The sequence below is a fragment of the Monodelphis domestica genome, chromosome 1 (assembly GCF_027887165.1).
Source record: "Monodelphis domestica isolate mMonDom1 chromosome 1, mMonDom1.pri, whole genome shotgun sequence".
Taxonomy (NCBI): domain Eukaryota; kingdom Metazoa; phylum Chordata; class Mammalia; order Didelphimorphia; family Didelphidae; genus Monodelphis; species Monodelphis domestica.
Genome location: NC_077227.1, coordinates 213818087 through 213838955, shown reverse-complemented (window position 1 = coordinate 213838955; position 20869 = coordinate 213818087). Strand labels below are relative to the sequence as shown.

Here is a 20869-nt window from a genome sequence, read left to right as displayed (position 1 = left end):
TGATTATACTGATTTCTTTTATTTTCTTTTTTACAATGAGGAAGGGGGAAAGGGAAACCTATGAATTAAAATGGAAACGCTATAGGTAACAATATTCACAGTTAAGTACTTTTAAATGTTGCTCATTTAAATTTCACTCATTTTAATATGTTTGGATATGGATATAATGGATATAATATCCATTCTTTGGATATGATCAAATATTAAATGCATTCAAATATATTAAAACCTGGGTGATTCCATCATTCACAATGACTTATTTTCTCCTGCTGACAGATAAATCTTGATACCAAGGAAGGTTACTGATGAAGGGTATACCTTGAAATGCTATTTCGTTTAATCCTTCAATCTACAAAACTGACCTCAGTTTTCATATTGAGTACATTCACATCCTTATAAGTAGCAACATTTGAGAAATGACACATGATTTTGAGGAACAAGTGAGCCTAACAGAGTGAAGTACCACAAAAAGTACCACCCAGCCCCCAACCCCAGGAAAAAAAAAAGAAAACCAGAGAGGGTTTTAACTGCTAATGACTGACATACTATCTAAAGAGACTAGGAAAATTTAATTTATCTTTATGATTACAAAAACTGATGGGGACATGTGGGACATTCAAGTAAATCTGAAGTTTTGACCAAAAATACCAAAGTGATATTTTTTAAAACCCTAAAGCTCTCAAATTCAGGTAATGAATATACAAAAAACAAGATAGTTCTAGCTTTGCAGACAGGTCAGAGAGTGGTAAGACTGAAGACAGAGAGAATTTTTGGTAAAGATATGGCATGATATGATAAAGGTATGGTAATGACATCATTTGTGATTTTTTCCATTCTCATGGATGATTCTTCAAATGTGACTTAAATTGGCCAAGTTATCCTACCACCCAATTTAGATTGTTTTATGTCAGGTCAGGCCCAGGAGTTCTTCCCAACTTTAAATTAATGAAGTTATAAGTTACATAATGCACCTGGAATAGGACTGATAGGGTCTACATATGTTGGATCAATTATTCTTGCCAATGAGAGTATAAAGCCTATAAATGAGACAGATGGGGAGCCTTGCTGGATTCCATTTGGAAAAGGTACTTATTTAATAAAACACAATGGTAATAGTAGATACTAAATATTTATTTTCTCAAAGAATACTGTCTACAAAGGGTATGAATATATACAAAATAAAAACAGAATAAATGTTTCTAATCCATACAACCAAGAACAAGATGAAACAATCTTCCAGCAGTAACCTTTTATGGTATTAAGCCTGGCTATAAGCAGGAGAACATCAAAGGAGATGTGAGGTGCTGAGAACATGAACCATGTGGTCTCTCTTGCTGACCTCATCCAGTTAAGCTCTACCTATATATTTAACTATCCAGCCCCAGAACTAAATGCCATTTGGATATTTCAAATTATATGTCCCAGGCATATCTTAAATTTATATCCAAAACAGAAACTACTGATCTTTCTTAACAAACCTTGACCCTTCCAAATTTCTGTTTATTCCTTGTTTCTGTTTAAAGGTATCATCTTTTTTCCAGTCTCTTGGCATTATTCTTGACTTTGCACTCTATTTCATACCACATAACTAATCAGTTGCCAAATATTGCCACATCTACCCTCACAACGTTTTTTTTAAAACCCAAGCCATTGTCTTTGCTCACAAAGGCCTTGCCTAGATCAGGGAGGGGTTAGCAAAGCTGCAAGCAAAGAGAGGTTTTTACACTTTTTAATACAATAAAATAATATTTTAATATAGAACAGAATTTCATTTGAAAATGTAAAAAAAAAAAACAACTTATAAAAATAGGCAGCCATGGCTTAGATTTCAAAAGCTTAATTAATTGGCTTTCCTGAGTGAAGTATCTCTCCACTACAGTCTATCCTACCATTGCTGTCCGAGGAATTTTCCTAAAATTTAGCTCTGATGATTTGATTTCCCAACTCAAAAGGTTTCATATATAAATAATAAACACCTCAATTTAGCTTTAAAACCCGTTGCTATCAGGCACCATCCTCTCTTCCAAGTCCCCCTGGGCATTACTTCTCCAGCATTCTACAATCCAGAAAAACTGACTTTCACTCTTGCTCAAATAAGGCACTCTAATTCCTGTCTTCATGCCTTTGCACTGGCCATTCTACATGACTAAAATAACTCTTAACTCAATATATAAAGTATACCTAAAACATAAGCATGATCATGCCACTTTACTGTCAAAAGAATGTTATTTTAAGATAAAATACCAGGAAAAAATATTAATTAGAAAAATAAAATAAAATACAGGGAATACTAGCCAAAATGGCTGACTGAATGAAGGCAGGAAACCCAGAACCCACCCTATTCCAGCAAAATCTTAAAAATAACATTATAAAATATACAGGTTAACAAAGTCACTTAATAGATGAAAAATAAAATGATCTGAATGAGTGTATATGACAACTCTTAGTGAAAATGTCGGCTCTCAAAGGCCTCTTCCTTTTAGAAGAACTCAAGCATTATATTCATTATGCATTATATTTATTATGCATCTCCCCCAACTGTTAATACCCTTTCTCCCAAATGATCTTATATTTACACTACTTTATATATATATACACACACATATATATTTATATTTTTTATCTTATATTTGTACTGCATGTATTCACATACATACTTATCTATTGCAATAGAAAAAAAAACAAAAAATTCTGGCAAGTAAGAATTATTTCCTCCTTTGTGCCTAGATGTTTAGCACTTAGCACAATGCCTGGTAGACAAAAGTTTACTGAATACTTGTTGAATAATAGAGGCAAACACCAAATATTTTTACTGTGTTGCCAATGACCATTTATGGGCAAGATAGTATACTAAAGAAAGACAAGAACTATATGATCATAATAACAGATACACTCATCAGAAAAGGAAAGAAAATGTGAATAGCTTGTATCTTAAACTAAGATATTCAAACAACAAAAAACAGTACCAGTTTTCCCCAGGATACTAGGGAAGAACTAGGAGAAAACATGGAAAAAGAATTGCAATAAAAAAAAAGGCACTGAGTGGTGGTGGTAAGTATTTGTTGGGTAGCTTATGAAATCATGGAGCTTTCAAAGTAAGTTTATTACAATTAGTATATATCAAAAGAAAGTTTACTTACTTAGCATTTGTCCCAATCCAATAAATGATTCCATTTTCATCAAAATCATGCTGATGCCGGAATACAAAGTTTTGCCCTTCTCTTAGTTTCCGAACAAAAACAAAAGATGACCTATCAAAATCGTACCACTGCTTTGCTACCTGAAAACAAAGAACAAAGACCATATCAACCTAAATGATTCCACTAACTTCAAAAGGACTAAAAAAGGAATAATGCTCACCATTTTCAAAAGATACTGTTCTAAAGATTCAACTGTTGCTAGGGGTTCCATTTTCAACATTCTTCCAGTTCGGTCTATTAATGATGTTTCCCCAGATGCACGTTCCAAACGAAATCGTAATCTTCTTGTCAAAATCTTATTTAAAAAAAAAAGAAATGGTGCATAAAATGCCTTGCTTGTCTAGAATTGTGAAATATAACTATATGATCACTTTAATAGAAATAGTTTTTGAAAAACATTTCAGCAGCAAAACTGAATCATTCCCATTAATTCTCAGAACTGAATGAAAAATCAGCAAAGATTATCAAGAAAAGCATAGTTCACATACAACCTAATAATTGCTCTGAATTTTCACTTAATTCCAACAAAATGATATGTTGATAAAATAATTTAAATTCACAATGGAAATATTGCATACTGTAGTTGTTTCCCATTATGCCAAATGTTTTTACAATTAGTGTAGCATCCCAAGCATATTCACATCTATGAAATATAGATGACTGTATTATTACTGTGTCTCCAAGCATGAGGCTTTACCGATAAGGTTTGTGAAGGTAACCTTGACCTGATCACGGGACCTATTGCCCAACACAAGCCCATTAACATGTTCGGAGACTTGCCCGGGAAAGCACGGTTATGTCCTACACGCCCAAAGGGTGTTCCCTCCACTATACCACCCAATCTTGATTGTCTAAGATATGTGATGTAATTGTTACGTGATTAGAGGCATCCCTCTGCCTCCTCATCAATAAAAGCAAGGCAACCTCTGGAATTTTCTTTTTTTAGGAAGGTTCTTTCCCTAGCTAGGATCATCATTTCTCTCTCTCTTTCTCCTCCAAGTCCTTTCCTTCCCCGAGGCTGTGACCATCTCAGCCTGCATTCTCTACCTTAATCTCCTCAACCACCTTGTATTCCATTATCCTCATTTTCCGCCTTGAGGAAAATCATAGGGGTTGCCTGCCCTATCCTATCACTGATGTGTCGGTGTCTTTCATTTCCACCCTGGTTCTCGGTTCCTATCTCTCCTCGGTCCCATTACAAAGGTGAGCCCCTTCCCTTGTGGGACCCTGCTGGTCAGGGAAGTCCATTAGGAGCGAACCCACAATTAGCAGTAGTGTGTTATTTTCCATACAGTTCTCAAACAGAAACATAAAAATAGATGCTTAACAACTGAATACAGATGTAGCTTCCAATTTTTTTTTCAATGAACTAACCACTTGAATATTGTGTACACTCTAGTATTTACACGTTATTTCATATTTCTACATTAGTTAAAGTACATATGCGCTAAATAACTGATTATGTGTTTCTTTATATTTTTGTCTCCATTGATAAGGCTGTATGTTTCTTGAAAGAAAATATTCTTTTACTTCTGAATCTATCTTTATCACTAAGTATAGTAATGATATATACAGTCTGCCCTACAACTTATATTGGTGTTGATAGGGCAATGAATTTCTTTGTCCCAGAAACTGTCTTCTATGCATTATGATAACTTTTTCATTTTCTTTGCCAGAGATCTGGTCTAGAAAGCAGTGCCCAAGTACCACTATTCTAGATTATTGCTCTTACATAAAGTCTGACCAAAAGAATGAGAAGGAATTGAGAAACTGAGCCTTAACCAAACTCTAATAAAAGCCTTACTCTCAATTCCTACCTCTAAGTCTATGTGGAATGGCCTACAAGGAAATCATGTATCTATGATTCAATATAACAAGGTACAAATTCTTCCAGGTCTAGGTCCCAAACTCTCTGCTTCAGTAAAAGTACGAAGGTCCCTAAGGATAAAATATAATTCTATATCTAAGTCATGAATCTGGGGTTAGGCATTAATCTGCAGTAATTATTCATTTCTTCTCCTTAGAAAAATCCTTCCCTAATCCCCTCCTTTGCTAAAAAAGTTCAGCCCAATCACCATATGAAATTCTTTAAGATTTGGATAAACATATCTTCAATATTTCCCTGATCTATCAGTTTAGTAACCCTGTAAGAAAAGGAAATGAGGTTAGTGTGGTATAACTATTTTTTGGTTTGTTTTTAAATAAAAAACCTTTCCTTCTGTCTCAGAATTAATACTAAGTTTTGGTCCAAGGCAGAAGAGTGGTAAGGGCTAAGTAACTGGGGTCCCACAGCTAGGAAATCTTTGAGGCCAGACTTGAACCTAGGACCTTTAGGCTTGGCTCTCAATCTACTGAATCACCTAACTGCCCCTGACATAACTTTATTCTTCATCAAACCACGGAGGCTTTTAAAACATTTTGCTTCTTTATAAGATTTTTAACTATCTTCTTTAATGAGCCAAGAAAAGGCAATCAAGTAACCAATAAGAATTTTATTAAAAACCTGGGGGTGGGGGGGAGGGAGCCGGGTAGCTCAGTGGATTGAGTGTCAGGCCTAGAGATGGAAAGTCTTAGGTTCAAATCTGGCCTCAGCCACTTCCCAGCTGTGTGATCCTGGGCAAGTCACTTGACCCACATTGCCTAGCCCTTAACACACTTCTGCCTTGGAGCCAATACACAGTATTGATTCTAAGATGGAAGGTAAGGGTTTAAAAAAAAAAAAGAACTTCTAGGAACTATATTCAGTGTTGATGATACGAAGATAATATAAAAGTTTCTACCTTCAAAGAACTTGCATAGGAAGGTTGTTTATCCTAGGGAACACTCAAGTAAATAATAGCTGTCCTCAATATGTGAAATATGTTTTACATGATAATACAAGTATAATCCAGATCAAATTGCTTACCATCTCCAGGAAGGGAGAGGGAAGTGAGACAATTTGGATCATATAACTTCAAAAAACTCATGTGAAAAATTGTTATTATGTGTAAATATCTTTAATAACATAAATTTTACTAAAACAATAACTAATAAAATAAATAATAAAATTCAATAATTCATATTATATTGTGCAATATATAATAAAATAAATGGGAATAACATAAAATAATAAATCAAAATAAACAATAAATTTAATAAAATAAAACAAAAATAATAAAATAAAATATCTTTACCAAGTAATTCTGTATGCATGAGACACCAAAAGAAAAATGACCTCTAAAAACAATGGGTGGATCCTCTATGGAAGGTATGAGAAAGGACATGGACAAATTACAAAGTATGAGATTAAACATTCACTTTAGAATTTCAATATAGAAGGGGGAAAAGGCATATAACTTAAGGGAGTCTGACTAAAAAGAGCTATTAGAAACTCATAAACAAAGAAATGAGTTACTGTGAAGAAAATGCTGATAATTTCTGGAAAATCATGAAGAAAAGGAAAAGGGAAAACATGTGACAAACTTCTTATTTCAAAAAAAGGTTGTAAAAGTATAGAAACTGGAATGATAGCCTACATAATTAGAGAGAAGATTATTAAATAGCTTCGAGGCACTTGGGAATAGGAATGAGTTTCCTAAGACTAATCTAACTACTAAGCACTAAACTAGTATAATTTTCTTTTTTAATATCATAAACTAATATTTCTTATCAAAAAATATCACAGAATATAACTTGGATTTTAGAAAACTATTTAAACTTTGACATAACAGTTTCATAAGATAGTAAAATAAAGGCAGTTGAATAACCACACTTCAAAAGCAATGGTTAATTGATTGGTGCCAATCTGAACAGAAGCCTCTAGTTCAATACCAAAGGATTCAGAGTGACCCTGTCCAAATTGACATTTTTATAAATTATTTCTATGAAAGATTTCAAAAAAGCCTCTGAAATCTACAAATGACACAGAGTTGAGAGGAATACCTAAAACTATAGAAGGCAGAATCAATAATCAGTTATTTTCAATACTAATAGGCTGGATAAAAATCAGTGAAGTCACAAAGAAAATGTAAAATCATAAGGCTCTTATAAATACTTAAAACAGGTATACATTTGTTTGTAGCATGTGTATGCTTCTTTTTAAGTATCACACTTTCTCACAGAAAAAAATTGAAGGCTTACAAAGGTATTTTATGACTTTGAAATATTAAAATAGTAAAAGAGATTCCCCCTAAAAAAGTGTATAAAGTGACCTTACTTCTCATGTAAAAAAAAAAATCAGTTATTATATTATTTCAAAAGTAAATTTCTTAAAAGTATCATGACATCATGAATATTGGTTGGCACAGGTGGGGATTTACCTCTAATTCCTAGCTCTTTGTATCTTTTTTGGGTAGTGAAAAACCACTTCCTTGTATACTTATTGAGGACACAAAGGTTGACAGTACCAGAATAGTAATTTACAAAGAAGATCTGACCTGAAATTATATAGTCTTTAAAATTTGCCTAAATCACCATCAAATACAAGAAAGGAAAAAAACTTTTTAACATCAGGATAGGAAGTTTGGTTATAAATATTTACTACTTTTACTAGCTCATGTGCTCTATAATTACCTGGAGATTATATGTAGATCCTGGGGTATCATACAAATGGAGAGGTAGACGTTCAATAGATTCTAGCACTGCTATTAACTTTCGGATTAATGCAACTGCTGGGCGACTATGACAATAAAAATAATTGTTAAATGAGAGTAAGAATTTTAAAATATTGTTCAAATAAATTATTAAAAAGCACAATTATGTTAAAAGACTTGTCTAATAGCTAATATCCAATTGGATAAAGCAATAGATACTGAACTAAATGAGATAACTTATTAAGTCAAGATTGGAATCCAAATCTACTAAACAAAAGAACTGATAGTCATGTTTCTTTTTCCATGTGGTAAAAACTGTATGTTACTTCTAGCAAATTTCTGTGGAATGAGACATTTATGCATAATTCAACTTTATTTCTTATAGTCCTAAATAAACTTTATTAATTTGAAGATTTCTGTTGCTAAAGAAAATCCTTCCAGATCAATTGCTTCCACAGTAGAAGTACCATGCATTTTAAAACTAGTTTTGATTTTTTCAAATAGTAGATGAAGAAAAACATATACTTTCTTTAATTCAGTTCAACATTTATTAAGCACCTACTACTAGGAACATTTGGTTCAGAGGAATATTTCAAGGTTTGTAAAGAAAAATTTACACATATATCACAAGGCTGCAATATCACTCTAAATAAAATTACCCCCTTTTTTACATGAGTAGTTTGAAATTAACAGAGATTAAGTATTCTGCTCCCAGTCATATGGCCAGAAAGTACCTCACAGAAACAGGACATAAACTTCCCAGCTCTAAGTGAAAGGTTCTTTCTACTGTATCAGGAAACTTCTTTTTTCCATATAAACTCACACAAATCAAGTTTTATTCAATCATTCATTAACTGAATATAAATATAAATATATATTTCACTATTTAAGAAGCTGCATATTTTGTATGAACAATTAAAGAAAAAAAGTGGCTTTTACCTTTCATCATCTTCATTTTCACTGAAGGCCGTCTTGAAAACATTGATCCTCTCTACTAGCTGACTACAGTCTTGTTTCACCTCTAAATCCACACTCTAAAAGAAAAATAATCTTTTTATATAAAAAGCCATAACAGTATTCTTTTCTCATTGGGTTAGTGATCATATTTGTATAAAATACCTTAACTAAAAAATTATGATATTAAAGATAAAAATACAATATACTTAAACACCAATATTTTTCTATTATATGAACGTCTTTTATGAAACTGCTTAAAAGGTAGTTTTAACAAAACCTACATTCCTAAATGATCACCACATGAGAATGGATTAAAAAAAACTAAGGGTTGATTAAATTCTAGAGGAATTCAAAACAGTGACCAACAGGCCAGAAATCATTTTTGTCAGATACAAAGAATAATCATGAATTTCTCTTATGGAAACTCACAAGTTGATTTTGAGGGGCCTGGGTAAAAAAAAATCTATGCTTGAAATGTACTAAGTGCTCTTGGATTTCATTTACCCTTGTTTTTACATGAAATAAACCAATAAATTAGCTCAAACTCCTGACTAAAAGATGACTTTTCAAATGTTATTTCAATTATTAGGAAATAAAAAGAAAAAGCTAAATATATTCATTAAAACTAAACAAATAAAGAAAAGCTAGTAAAATTTATTAATGAATTGTTTTATTTTACTCAACTTTTTTAGGTCAGATATTACATAGTTCACTTAACACTTCTAATACTTTAGCTTCTGAGGAAGTCCAGGAAAAATAATGCCTTATAGAGAATGAGAATTAAAATATGATACTAAGGGATTGCACTTACTACAGCCTACTTTTCCACTTCCATTCAAGAAGAGATTGCTCCATCAACTACTCTTCATTTTGCTCTCCCTCATTATATCTGAGAAGCATTTCATTTGATTTGCTTTGAATTAAATTTGTACTCAAGCATAAGGCTTTCATTTCTGTCTCTTGAAATTCACCTTATTAATTAAAAGAAATAACGGACTTACATTATTCAGAACTGTAAGAAGTGCTTGCACCAAACCACTACTACACATTTCATATGGTGAAATAGTATTTTCATCCTTCAAGAGTACAATTAAGTTTTCCAAAGCTGTCTTCATTAAATCTCTCCAAGTATTCTCACTCTCAATGCACTAGAGAAAACACAGGAGAAAAAGGAATAAATAACCAAAGGTCTAAGTTCCTAATTTAATTCAATTGTTATCAGCTCAATTAATAATTTCTGTACTATAAGCAAATTGCTTATATACTTTGCTAAATACAAAAATAGAGAGGGAAAAAATTCCATTTCAGCTTCTGAAGATTGATGTTTTGAAAAAAAAAATCTACACATTTTTTAAAAAATCTGGAAACTGTAGAGAACAATTTGGAATTGCACTCAAAATACTCCTAAAATGGTGGTGTTGAAAATGGAACAAATTACTACTAGGCTTCTATACCAAAAAGATCAAAGAAGAAGAAAAAAGAATTATGTGCACAAAATAATTATAGCAGCACTTTTTGTAATTTCAAAGAACTGGTAACCAAAGGGGTACCTATCAACAGGGAATATAGAAAGAATATTAAAAAAAATTATTATACCATGAGAAATTATAGAATCAGAGAAAAACCTGAGAACTTATAAGAATTGATACAAAGGAAAACAAATAGATAGAGAACAATCTATAGAATGACTAAAATAATTTAAAAGAAAACTGAAAAATTTCAGAATTCTCATCAATAAAAAATCTACAAGACTGATAAAAAATCATTCTTCCTAATTCTTGTTGCAAGAGTTGATGATAGAGACACAGAATAAGACAATTTCAGATGCTGCTAATTTAAGGATTTTTTTTTCTTAAATACTTAATTATTATGAAAGAGATTTTAATGAGGGGTTGAGGGGATGAGAGTTTGGGGAGGCATTGTGGATGAGACAGTGATAATAGATATCAAAAGAAAAGTGTTAATGAACTACTCAAATAATAATAATAAAATGAAGAGAACAAAAGCACAGCCAGAAGAGAACATAGAAAAGCAGAATACTATTAATATGTTAAATATGCTAATATTTTAGGAGAAAAATCACAAAATGTTTTGTAATGGAAGACTCAGTTTCATACGCAGTACTCTTTTCTGTCCTTCATCTGGAGACAAATTTACCTTTGTTGATATCTGTCAAGTTCATGAGAAAAAAAGCTGTTTTCGTTAAACTAAGTTAGCTATGAAACTCACTTGTCTATTTGTATGAAGTTCCCAGGATGATTCTAATTGAGTTGCTATATTTCTAAGTGTTACCACAACTCCCCGAGGCATGCTTTCAACAGCTTTAAAGTGATCATCATACAAATCTCTGGCCATAGTTCGTACCTACCAAAAACAAAACAAAACATTGTTATATCACATTTAACAAATTTACCTGATCTTTTCTTTACTCTTCTTAAGTTATCAGAGCCTTTTTTGGAAAACTTGTAGTTTTTTTCCTATTGGCTTACAAATTCAATCACACTTACTCATGCATGTCAAATTCCTAACATAACTATAATGAGTATCAGCAGCCTAACAACATAGTACTAAGCAAAATAACTATTTTTTAAGTTATTTTTATTTTTAGAAATGAAATAGAAAGTTGGTGACTAAGTGAAAAAAAAAACTGTGATACATCAATGTAATGTAGAATAATGTAGAATACTACTAGGAAATACAAAGACTAGAGAGAAAAATAGGAAGACTTATGAAATGATGCAAAATAAAATGAATACAACCATGAAAGCAGCAAATGTAATAACTACAACAATGAAAAGAACAAGTCCAATACCAACAAAAACAAAATTGAACAATTTAAGGAAAATGCAATATTAAGAAATTATAATGACCAAGCTTGGTCTGAATGAACAGATATGACTATATCTCCCTCCTAATACAAAGATGGAAGGACAAGGATATAATATACTGCATAGAATGTTAGACTTGATGATGTGTTTTTCAGTTTTGATTAGTTTTTTCTCTTTTATATTGTTTCTTATAAATGGCTCTCAGAAAAAGGAAAGAAATGAAGTGATATAAACAAAAGTGTCAATAAAAATGAAAAATTTTTTAAAGTTTCTATGATCTTTCTCAGACAACTCAGCTTAAATTTATATCTGATTAATCTATGCAATTTCTATACATATTGAAGTTTAGGTGATTTCTTCTAATTCAAACTAAATTAAAAGATTCTTTGAAGAAAGGGGAAAAAAGAGTTAGCTCACCAAAAATACCAGATTCCAAAATAAAGTTAAGCTACAATATACTTTTTAAGAATCATTCAGTAATAATTTTGAAACAATCTTGATACATATCAATAAAAGGCTGAAAAAGATACAGAAAAACATAAAAAAAAGGATAATATCATGAATATGAGACAAAGAAGCAGTTAAATTGTCAAATGATACTACATAAAAAATCTCAAGGGGCATCATTTTCACAAAACATCCTGCTACTTAATAATGAATCTACTGATGTGTGCTTGTGCATATGTGGACAGGTGTACATTTAGAACATTTGGTTTGGCTAGCATTTCATTTCACAAGTCCTTGAAAAATATGTTTAGGAAGCAGTTAAGTGGATCAAGTGCCAGGCCTAGAGATGGGAAGTCCTGGGTTCAAATCCGACCTCAGACATTTCCTAGCTATGTGACTCTAAGCAAGTCACTTAACTCTAAATGCCCAACCTTTACACCTTAGAACCAATATTTAGCATCAATTCTAAGAGAGAAGGTAAGAGATTTTTTTTATGTTAAAATGTTATTTTAAAAGTTCCTTTTAGAATATGGACAACAAGAGATATTATTCTCATAAAAAGATATGTTGCATGTTAAAGTAGAGGAAATATTAGCCATTTTACTTTATCCTTAACATTTTTAAGAGCAATAATGATGATGTAAAATGAAGAGAAAATAGTTTTACCAATAAAGTTGATTTCCTGCTTTATTTCTATTATATCAAAATTTTACAGCCGCATTCATAATAGGTACTGTGATAGAAAATGTAAATATCTATTAAAAATTATGCCCATTAAAGTCAATTATTATCACCAGCACCAAAACTTAGAAGACAAAACAACAAAATCTCTTAAATCTTTTAACTGTTTACTTATTGCGGCCTTTTATTGCCAATATCTAAGATAAAATGAAGATATAACATTTATATTATATATTATATATATTATATAATAGAAACAGGGATATTTAGAACTAAGTCTCAATATTAACCTGGATGAAAATTAAAAGAAAATTTTAAACAGAAAATAGCAAGAATTATGTTATACAATTAATTACATTATAAAATCTGAATTCAAACTTTCATAACTTGCAGTTTAAATCTTTAATAGAAGTAATGTTAATAACAGAGGGATACAAAAATTCCTTTAAAAATACCTTTTGCTTTGTTTTCTCTAATTTAGATTTTAATTTTCTTCCTCTTTTGCCAGTCCATCCAGTGACAAATTCTGACCCTACCAAAAAAATAGAATATTAACATGTAGAATATGCAAATTATTACATGAATTCTCACCTGTTAAAATTTAATGCATATATATTTACCCAAAGAAGTTTCAGCTGTAAATGAATGTTTAGTTCCTCTATTAGATTCAAAAACAAAACCAGGGAGGTCTTCTTTCAAAATTGTAGCCTGTTGACCATCTGAATTATGTATAGCAATTTCTCCTTCTTTTAAACACGTTAGTGACCAATTGCCCACAGTAAGTTTAGTAGGTCCTGGAACTGAAAGTATAGGTTGACTTGATGTTGATGGTTTTACTTGGCTTCGGGCTCTCTGTAACTTCTCCAAGAACTCACTTCTGCTTTCTACAAAGGAAAAAAAATGTTTTTTATGTTTCCTTCCTTTTAAAGTTTCATCTTTCTTCAAAAGACATTTTCATAATAAAAGTACAGTTCCTCTTTCATGTGGACATTTTGTTGCCAAAAGGATCAGAAAAAAAACATCAGTATAAGGAAATCTGACAAAATAAATTTGAAAAGAAACACTCAGATAAAATGATGTAAAGAGACAGTTGTGAAGACCAGTTAGAGAATTAATGCATTGAGACACCTTGCTAGAAGGAAGAGCAATGAGAACTACAGGGCAAATGTGCATAAAACTATTTTGATTTTTTCAAAGGTTGTTGAAAAAAGTGGAAGGAAGGAAGGGAGGAATGGAAAGAAGGAAGGATCAACTAAATAACTGTTTATGGACTATGGGAAGATTATGAAAGCCTTTTTGGAATCTTACATTACATATTATTAATTAGTGATAGGTCAATGTATATGAGTAATCAGAAGGCATAGAAGAAGTCAACAAAAAGAAAAAAGTCAACATAGAAGTATTCAACAAAAGGAAAGAAACTGAGATGGGTAAAGAAGATGAAAACAAAAGTCATAGACAGATGTCAGAAGAAACCACAAAAGAAGCTTAAAGGGAACAATTGTCCCCCCCTTCCGCTCCCCCCCCCTCCCCCGCCAATGTCACGCTGAGTAAACTGAACAAGTTGATCAAGTTCTGAAGATGCTGAAAACTCACTACAAAAGATCTGAAGCCTGATGTGGAAAGCTGGCTACCTAGGTTCAGCACTCTCCAATGACATCTTGGAGGGGGGTAGGGGGAGTAGTAGCTATGGTTGCCCTCTGCTATACGCACTGGTACTAGAAGAAGAAGAAATAAAAAGTGAAAGACTGAATTTTTAGCAGCTGTGTTGTGAAAAGCTAAGAACAGGACCAAAGTAAAATTCTCCATTACATGAAGAGCTGAGGGTAGGTCAGAAGACCTAGGGTCAAGATTGCCAAGTAACAGGAAGAAGCACAGCCAAATTCTCCCTAAAACAGTGACGGCAGACCTATGGCACAGGTTGAGACTCAGAGAGCTCTGTGGGCATGTGCACCCCGACCCCCTTCAGTTCATTACTAGAAAGGCAGAGTCTTGGGCAGAGCTGCTCCCCTCCCCCTCACCATCCCTGGCCCCTTTGCCCAGCAGCCCAATGGGAGCACATAGGCAGTAAGGTGGGCAGCTCACAGGCAGGAGAGCTGGAGAGGAGCAGAGTGCTCAAGCTACTACCCTTCCTGTCCCTACACTCCCTAAGGACATTCCTTACTTCACCCACTCCTCCGCCCAGCAGCCCAATGGGAGATCTTCCTTTCTCCTGCTGCATGAGGATGGGGGGAAGGGTCCCATGACACTTGGACTCTGGGGGGGGAGATGCACAACACTCAATCTGGAGGGGAGGGAGCCTGGTACTCATCTCTAAAAGGTTCACCACCACTGCCCTAAAACAACCCACCCACAGAGAACCACAGAAAGCACACCAGATGAAATCCTAATGGGGAATTCCAAGAAAAAAGGAAGTGAGCCATTTTCCCTGCCCAAATAGGTCCAAATGGACAGCAAAATCTACAAACAAAGAGGACAAGTCTGGCCAGGAATAGGTCATGCAAACACTGAAAATAGACTGAGGCTGTGAATTAGAGCAGGAAGGGGGCAGGAAGAGGTTATGAAGGTCTCCAACTACTGGAGGAAGTAGGAATGGGTACCAATAGTCAGCTCTGTCCTGTACTACCAGAAGTGTGCTGGAGCCAGCTCAAAATTTTAAGTGTGAGAATTTATCTTAGGAATAGGCAACTTCTACAAATTCCAATTGGTTTATTATTTTACTTATTGTCAGAGTAAGAGAGAAAATGTTAATAAGTACACTTAAGCATGTCATGAGCACATTTCTTTTTCAGAAAGCTAGTTGTCATGCTTGTTATCAGTTTGGTATATGGGATATAAGGTAGCAGAAAGGAGTGGGTGATAAGAAGGAGGATAGATTAAAGACAGGCAAGTGATGAGAAGCAAAATAAAATTTTAGAAAATACTGGATTAAAAAAAAAAAGGATAAATTGAAGAGAACAGGCCAGAGGGAAATAGAGTGTTAGCAATCATTACTGTGAATATGAATGGTATGAACATACCCAAAAAAAGAGAAGTTGAAAAGCAAAAGGATAAGAAATCAGAATCCAACAATATGTTGTTTACCAGTAACATAATGAAACAGAAAGAGACCCATAGTTAAAATAAGAAGCAGGGACAGAATCTTCATTGGTCTTTAAAAAAGAGAGGTATAGAAACCATGATCTCAAACAAAGCAATAGCAAAAATAAATCTAAAGAGATAAACAGGAAAACTATATTTTGCTTAAAAGTATCAATGAATTAAAATACTGAATATACATGCACAAAATATAACGTCTGAATTTCTTTCATTTTTTTAAAACCCTTACTTTTTGTCTTAGAATCAATACTGTGTATTGGTATATTGAGGGACATAATCAAAGCACTATTTAGAGGTAATTTTATCTTGCCAAATAGTTTCATCAATATAAAAGAGAAAAGAATGGATCAATAAATGGGCATGTGACTAAAAAAACCAGAAAAACAACAAAGTTGCTTTCTTCTCTCCTTCCCCCTGGCAATTAAATACCAAAATCGAAATCCTGAAAATCAAAGGATAAATTAACAAAATTGAAAGGGGAAAAAACCATTAAATTAATAAAGTCAGAAGTTAATTTTTGACAAAACAAATAACATAATAAGTCATTAGCTAACTTGAATTTTTTTAAAAAGAAAACCAATTACCAGTTCCAAAAATGAAAACTAATAAGGAAAAAATAAGATATATTATTAGGTACTTTGCTCAATTATATTCCAATAAAACTGACACAGATATTCACAAAAATGCAAAAAGGCCAGATTAACAGATTAATAGACGACTAAGATAATACTATCTTAGAAAAACAAATAGATCAAGCCATAAATGAAATCTCCCATCAAAAAAACTTCATCAAAAACATCAAGCCAAGATGGATATATGAGAATTGTATCAAATATTTAAAGAATAGTAAATTCCAATAATCAATAAACTGTCACACAAAATAATAAAAGAAAAGGTCTTGCAAAATTCTTTCTATGACACGGATGTGTTCTTAATATCTAAATAAGGGAGGATCAAAACACAGAAAGAAAACCATAGATCATTATCTCTAGTGAATGCTGGTGCAAAAATCTTAAAATGAAATATTAGCAAGGAAACTCCAGCAATATATCACAAAATTAAACACTATAACTAGCATGGATTTATACCAGAATGAAAGGCTGATTCACTGTTAGGAAAACTATAAACATAATTGATCATACTAGTAACAAGAATAAAAATCTGTGATTTATACCTACAGATAAAGAACAAGGTTTTAAAAGATACAACATTCCTATTTAAAAAACAAAACAAAAAACCAATGACAATACAGGAGAAACTAACATAGGAATAAATGGAGTTTTCCTTAATATGACAAGTAATATCTATCTGAACCCAAATCCCCATCTCTAACAGAGATAATCTAGAGAGAGGTCTTTGTAATAAGATCATGGGCCAAAGGTGAGTAAAAAGACAAGAAAAACAAATTGAGTGAATAAGGCTTAGTGGAGAGGAAATGAGATCATTACTTTTTGCAAAAGATATGATAGTTTAAACAAAGAACTCTATAAAGATCCAACTAAAACACTAACTGAAACAATAACTTTAGCAAAGTTGCAAGATATAAAATTAACCCATCCAAATCACCAACATTTCTTTAAATTCTTTATATCAATAAAATCCAACAGTAACACTACTAAATCAATTTACTTAGTCAGCACCATACCAAACTGCCAAAGGAATGTTTTCTAAAACTAGAAAAAACATTGGCAGAAATTCATCTGGAAGAACAAAACATCAAGAATATCAAGTATATCAATGAGAAAAAAAAGGGAAGAAAAGGAGCCTGGCAGTACCAGATCTCAAACTATAAATAAGTCAGTAATTAATCAAATTAATTTGGTACTAGAGTAAGAAATAGAGAAGCAGATGAGTGGAACAGAGACATAATACAATATACTGAAGCAAAGAAATATAGACGCCTAGTGTGTTGGATAAACCTACAGATCTCAGCTACTAGGCAAGAACTCACTATTCCACAAAAATTGATGAGAAAAACATAAAGAAGTCTGGAAGAAACTAGGTATTGCCAAATGTATACCCTGTACAAAGATAAGCACCAAATAGGTACATAATTTAGACACGAAATGTGATACTGTGGATATCATTAAAAAAGAGGAGAGGGGGCAGCTGGGTGGCTCAGTGGATTGAGAGCCAGGACTAGAGATGGGAGGTCCTGGGTTCAAATCCGACCTCAGACACTTCCCAGCTGTGTGACCCTGGGCAAGTCACTTGATTCCCCATGGCCTAGCCCTTACCACTCTTCTGCATTGGACCCAATACACAGTATTGACTCCAAGACGGATGGTAAGGGTTTGAAAAAAAAAAGGAGAATCAAAGAATTACCTGTCTTATGTATGAAGAAGGGAAAAGTTTATGACCAGGCAAGAGACAGAGAGGATCATAGGATAGAAAAAGTATAATTGCCATTACATAAAAAATATTTAAGTTCTTATTTTTAAAAAAATTTCAGGTAAAATTAGGAGAAGCAGGTACACTGGGAAAAAAATCTTTGCAATGAGTTTCTGTGATAAAAATCTGTGTGTATGTGTGGGTAGGTAGATGTGGAACTGATTCACATTTATAGTAAGGGCCATTCACCAGTTAATTGTCAAAGGATATGTACAGGTAGTTTTCAGAGGAAGAAATTTAAGCTATTGATAGCCATATGAAAAAGTGTTCATTCACATATCATTAGAAATGTGCAAAATAAAAGTATTCTGTAGGTACCACTTTGTACCAGACTGGCAAAACTGACAAAAAAAGGAAACTGTCAAATGCTGGAGGGGGTTTACAGGAAAATTAGCACATTAATGCACTGTTGATAGAACTGTGTTGGTCCAGCCATCCTGGAAAGCATTTTGGAATTATGCCCAAAAGGATATTAAACTCTGTAAATGCTTTGGACCAGCAACAATGCTACTAGGCCTATATTTCAAAAAAAACTTAAAAAAGAGGAAAAGGAACTATCTGTTCAAAAATAGCAGTTCTTTGTGATAACAAACTAGAGGTCTGGAAATTGAAGAATGTTTTCAAAGTTTATGGTATAGGAACATAAAGAGAACATAATACATTCTCAGTATTCTACCGAGAGTGGATGTGTGCTAAGAGTTTGTCATTGAGAATAGTTCAAGAGTAGCAGAAAAGGGTCACTGCTCAATGGGAGAGCTGTAAGGATCACAAGAGGAGCCAAATAAGCAGTTTTAACTAGCAGACAGGATATACTGGGATATACTACAGTATGTCATTTAAAGAGATTCAGCAATATGGCAGGAAAGGGAAATAATAAATGTTGGAGTGTATGTTGCAAAGTTGGGACACTAATACATTGCTGGTGAAGCTGTGAATTGATACAATCATTCTAGAGGGCAATTTGGAATCATGCCAAAAGGGCTTTAAAAGAATGCACACCCTTTGATCCTGTAAGAGCATTACTAAGTTTATATCCAAAAGAGATGGAAAAAAAAAACTGAGCAAGGACCTGTTTGTAAAAAATATTTATAGCTATACTCTTTGGGAAGCAAAAAAATTGGAAAATGAGGGTGGGTCCCCTGAATGGGGAAATGGCTGAACAAATTATGGTATCAGATGCTGATGGAATACTATTGTACTGTAAAGGAATGATGAACTGGAGGATTTCTATATGAAATAGAAGAACCACCATGAACTGATATGCAGTGAAATAAGAAGAACCAGAACATTATACATAAAGACAGAAACATTATGGGATGATCAAATGTGATTGACTTTGCTACTAATAGCAATGCAGTGATCCAAGACAATTCTGAGGGACTTATGAGAAAGAACACTATTCACATCAAGGGAAAGAACCATGGGAGTAGAAATCCAGAAGAAAACATAAATCACTTGCTTATATGGGTATGTGATTTGGAGTTTTGGTTTTAAATGATTGCTCTTTTACAAAAATGAATAATATGGAAATGGGTTCAAGTGATTATATGAACATACATATACATGTTTGTGTGTATAAACCAGTGGAATTACTTATCAATTCTGGGAGGGGGGAGTGATGAGAGAAGGGAGAAAACATGAATCATGTAACTATGGGAAAAAAAATTTTTTAATTAAAAAAAAAAAAGAGCCAGGACATTAAGTCCTGATATCCTGAGTCAGGCACTGCCTCAGACACATGGGTTTTCCTACTCATCTGCTCCTTGTTATGCAAATCTTCTATGTACCCACTTCCTACCCCCACACCACAAACACTGTGTTCTTTGGTTGCTGAGTGTGACCAAAGTTTATGCATGGACAGTTACATCTTGATTATACCTGCTCTTGTTTTTTATTAAATGCTCTGTCTATTCATTCTCTCTGTCTTCTATTGATTGTTTTAATTATTCCTGCTCATCACTAAGACTCTGAGAGAGAATTTGAGTAATAGGAGCTATGCCTGTGGCTGGACCCCTGCCAGGGGGTGTGGAGAGATACCGTTCACAGCTATGATGGAGACAAGCTAGGAATGAGTGAGCCAGACTAGAGAGATGAGGGGACAATAGATACCATGCAAGCTGCCAAGGACATAGTGCACAGATAGTGCCATATTGCAATAACCAGGCTAACTAAAAAATAAGGCAGACAACATAGATAAATAAAACTACCCTGGTACTCATAAAGTTCTAGTTAGCAAGTAGCTGAAGTACCATCAGGACTTAGTCAAAACCTATGTAAAAACCCTACAATGAGTTAAAATATGGAACTTGGATAATTAATACATGGCAGCACTGTGAAGTTGTTTGTCTTTTTAAAGTCATTTTTAAAAGTACATTACCATTAAAAATAACTAAACTAAAATCAGAAGGGAAACAACAAATTTGGAAAAAATCTTCATAGAAACCTCTGACAAAGGTTTAATTACTCATATTTATAAAGAGCTAAATCAATTGTACAAAAAAATCAAGCCATTCTCCAATTGATAAATGGGCAAGGGACATGGATAGGCAGTTCTCAGATAAAGAAATCAAAACTATTAACAAGCACATGAAGAAGTGCTCTACATCTCTTATAATCAGAGAGATGCAAATCAAAACAACTCTGAGGTATCACCTCACACCTAGCAGATTGGCTAACACAACAGCAAAGGAAAGTA

At 33.2% G+C, this 20869-nt stretch overlaps 1 protein-coding gene across 11 annotated transcripts in view; it reads right to left on the bottom strand.

Annotated features, from left to right (window-relative positions):
- The window catches only part of HECTD1 (HECT domain E3 ubiquitin protein ligase 1), a 111558-nt gene that overhangs the window by 35728 nt on the left and 54961 nt on the right, over positions 1 to 20869 (bottom strand). For all 11 annotated transcript variants that reach the window (XM_001364054.5, XM_007472523.3, XM_007472524.3 and 8 more), the window contains exons 14-21: positions 13305 to 13568; positions 13140 to 13216; positions 10958 to 11092; positions 9730 to 9876; positions 8711 to 8805; positions 7752 to 7857; positions 3361 to 3495; positions 3141 to 3280 (exon numbers count right to left, since the gene is read on the bottom strand). In XM_001364054.5, the coding sequence (XP_001364091.1) occupies positions 3141 to 3280; positions 3361 to 3495; positions 7752 to 7857; positions 8711 to 8805; positions 9730 to 9876; positions 10958 to 11092; positions 13140 to 13216; positions 13305 to 13568 (1099 nt within the window). The remainder of the gene's footprint in view (positions 1 to 3140; positions 3281 to 3360; positions 3496 to 7751; positions 7858 to 8710; positions 8806 to 9729; positions 9877 to 10957; positions 11093 to 13139; positions 13217 to 13304; positions 13569 to 20869) is intronic.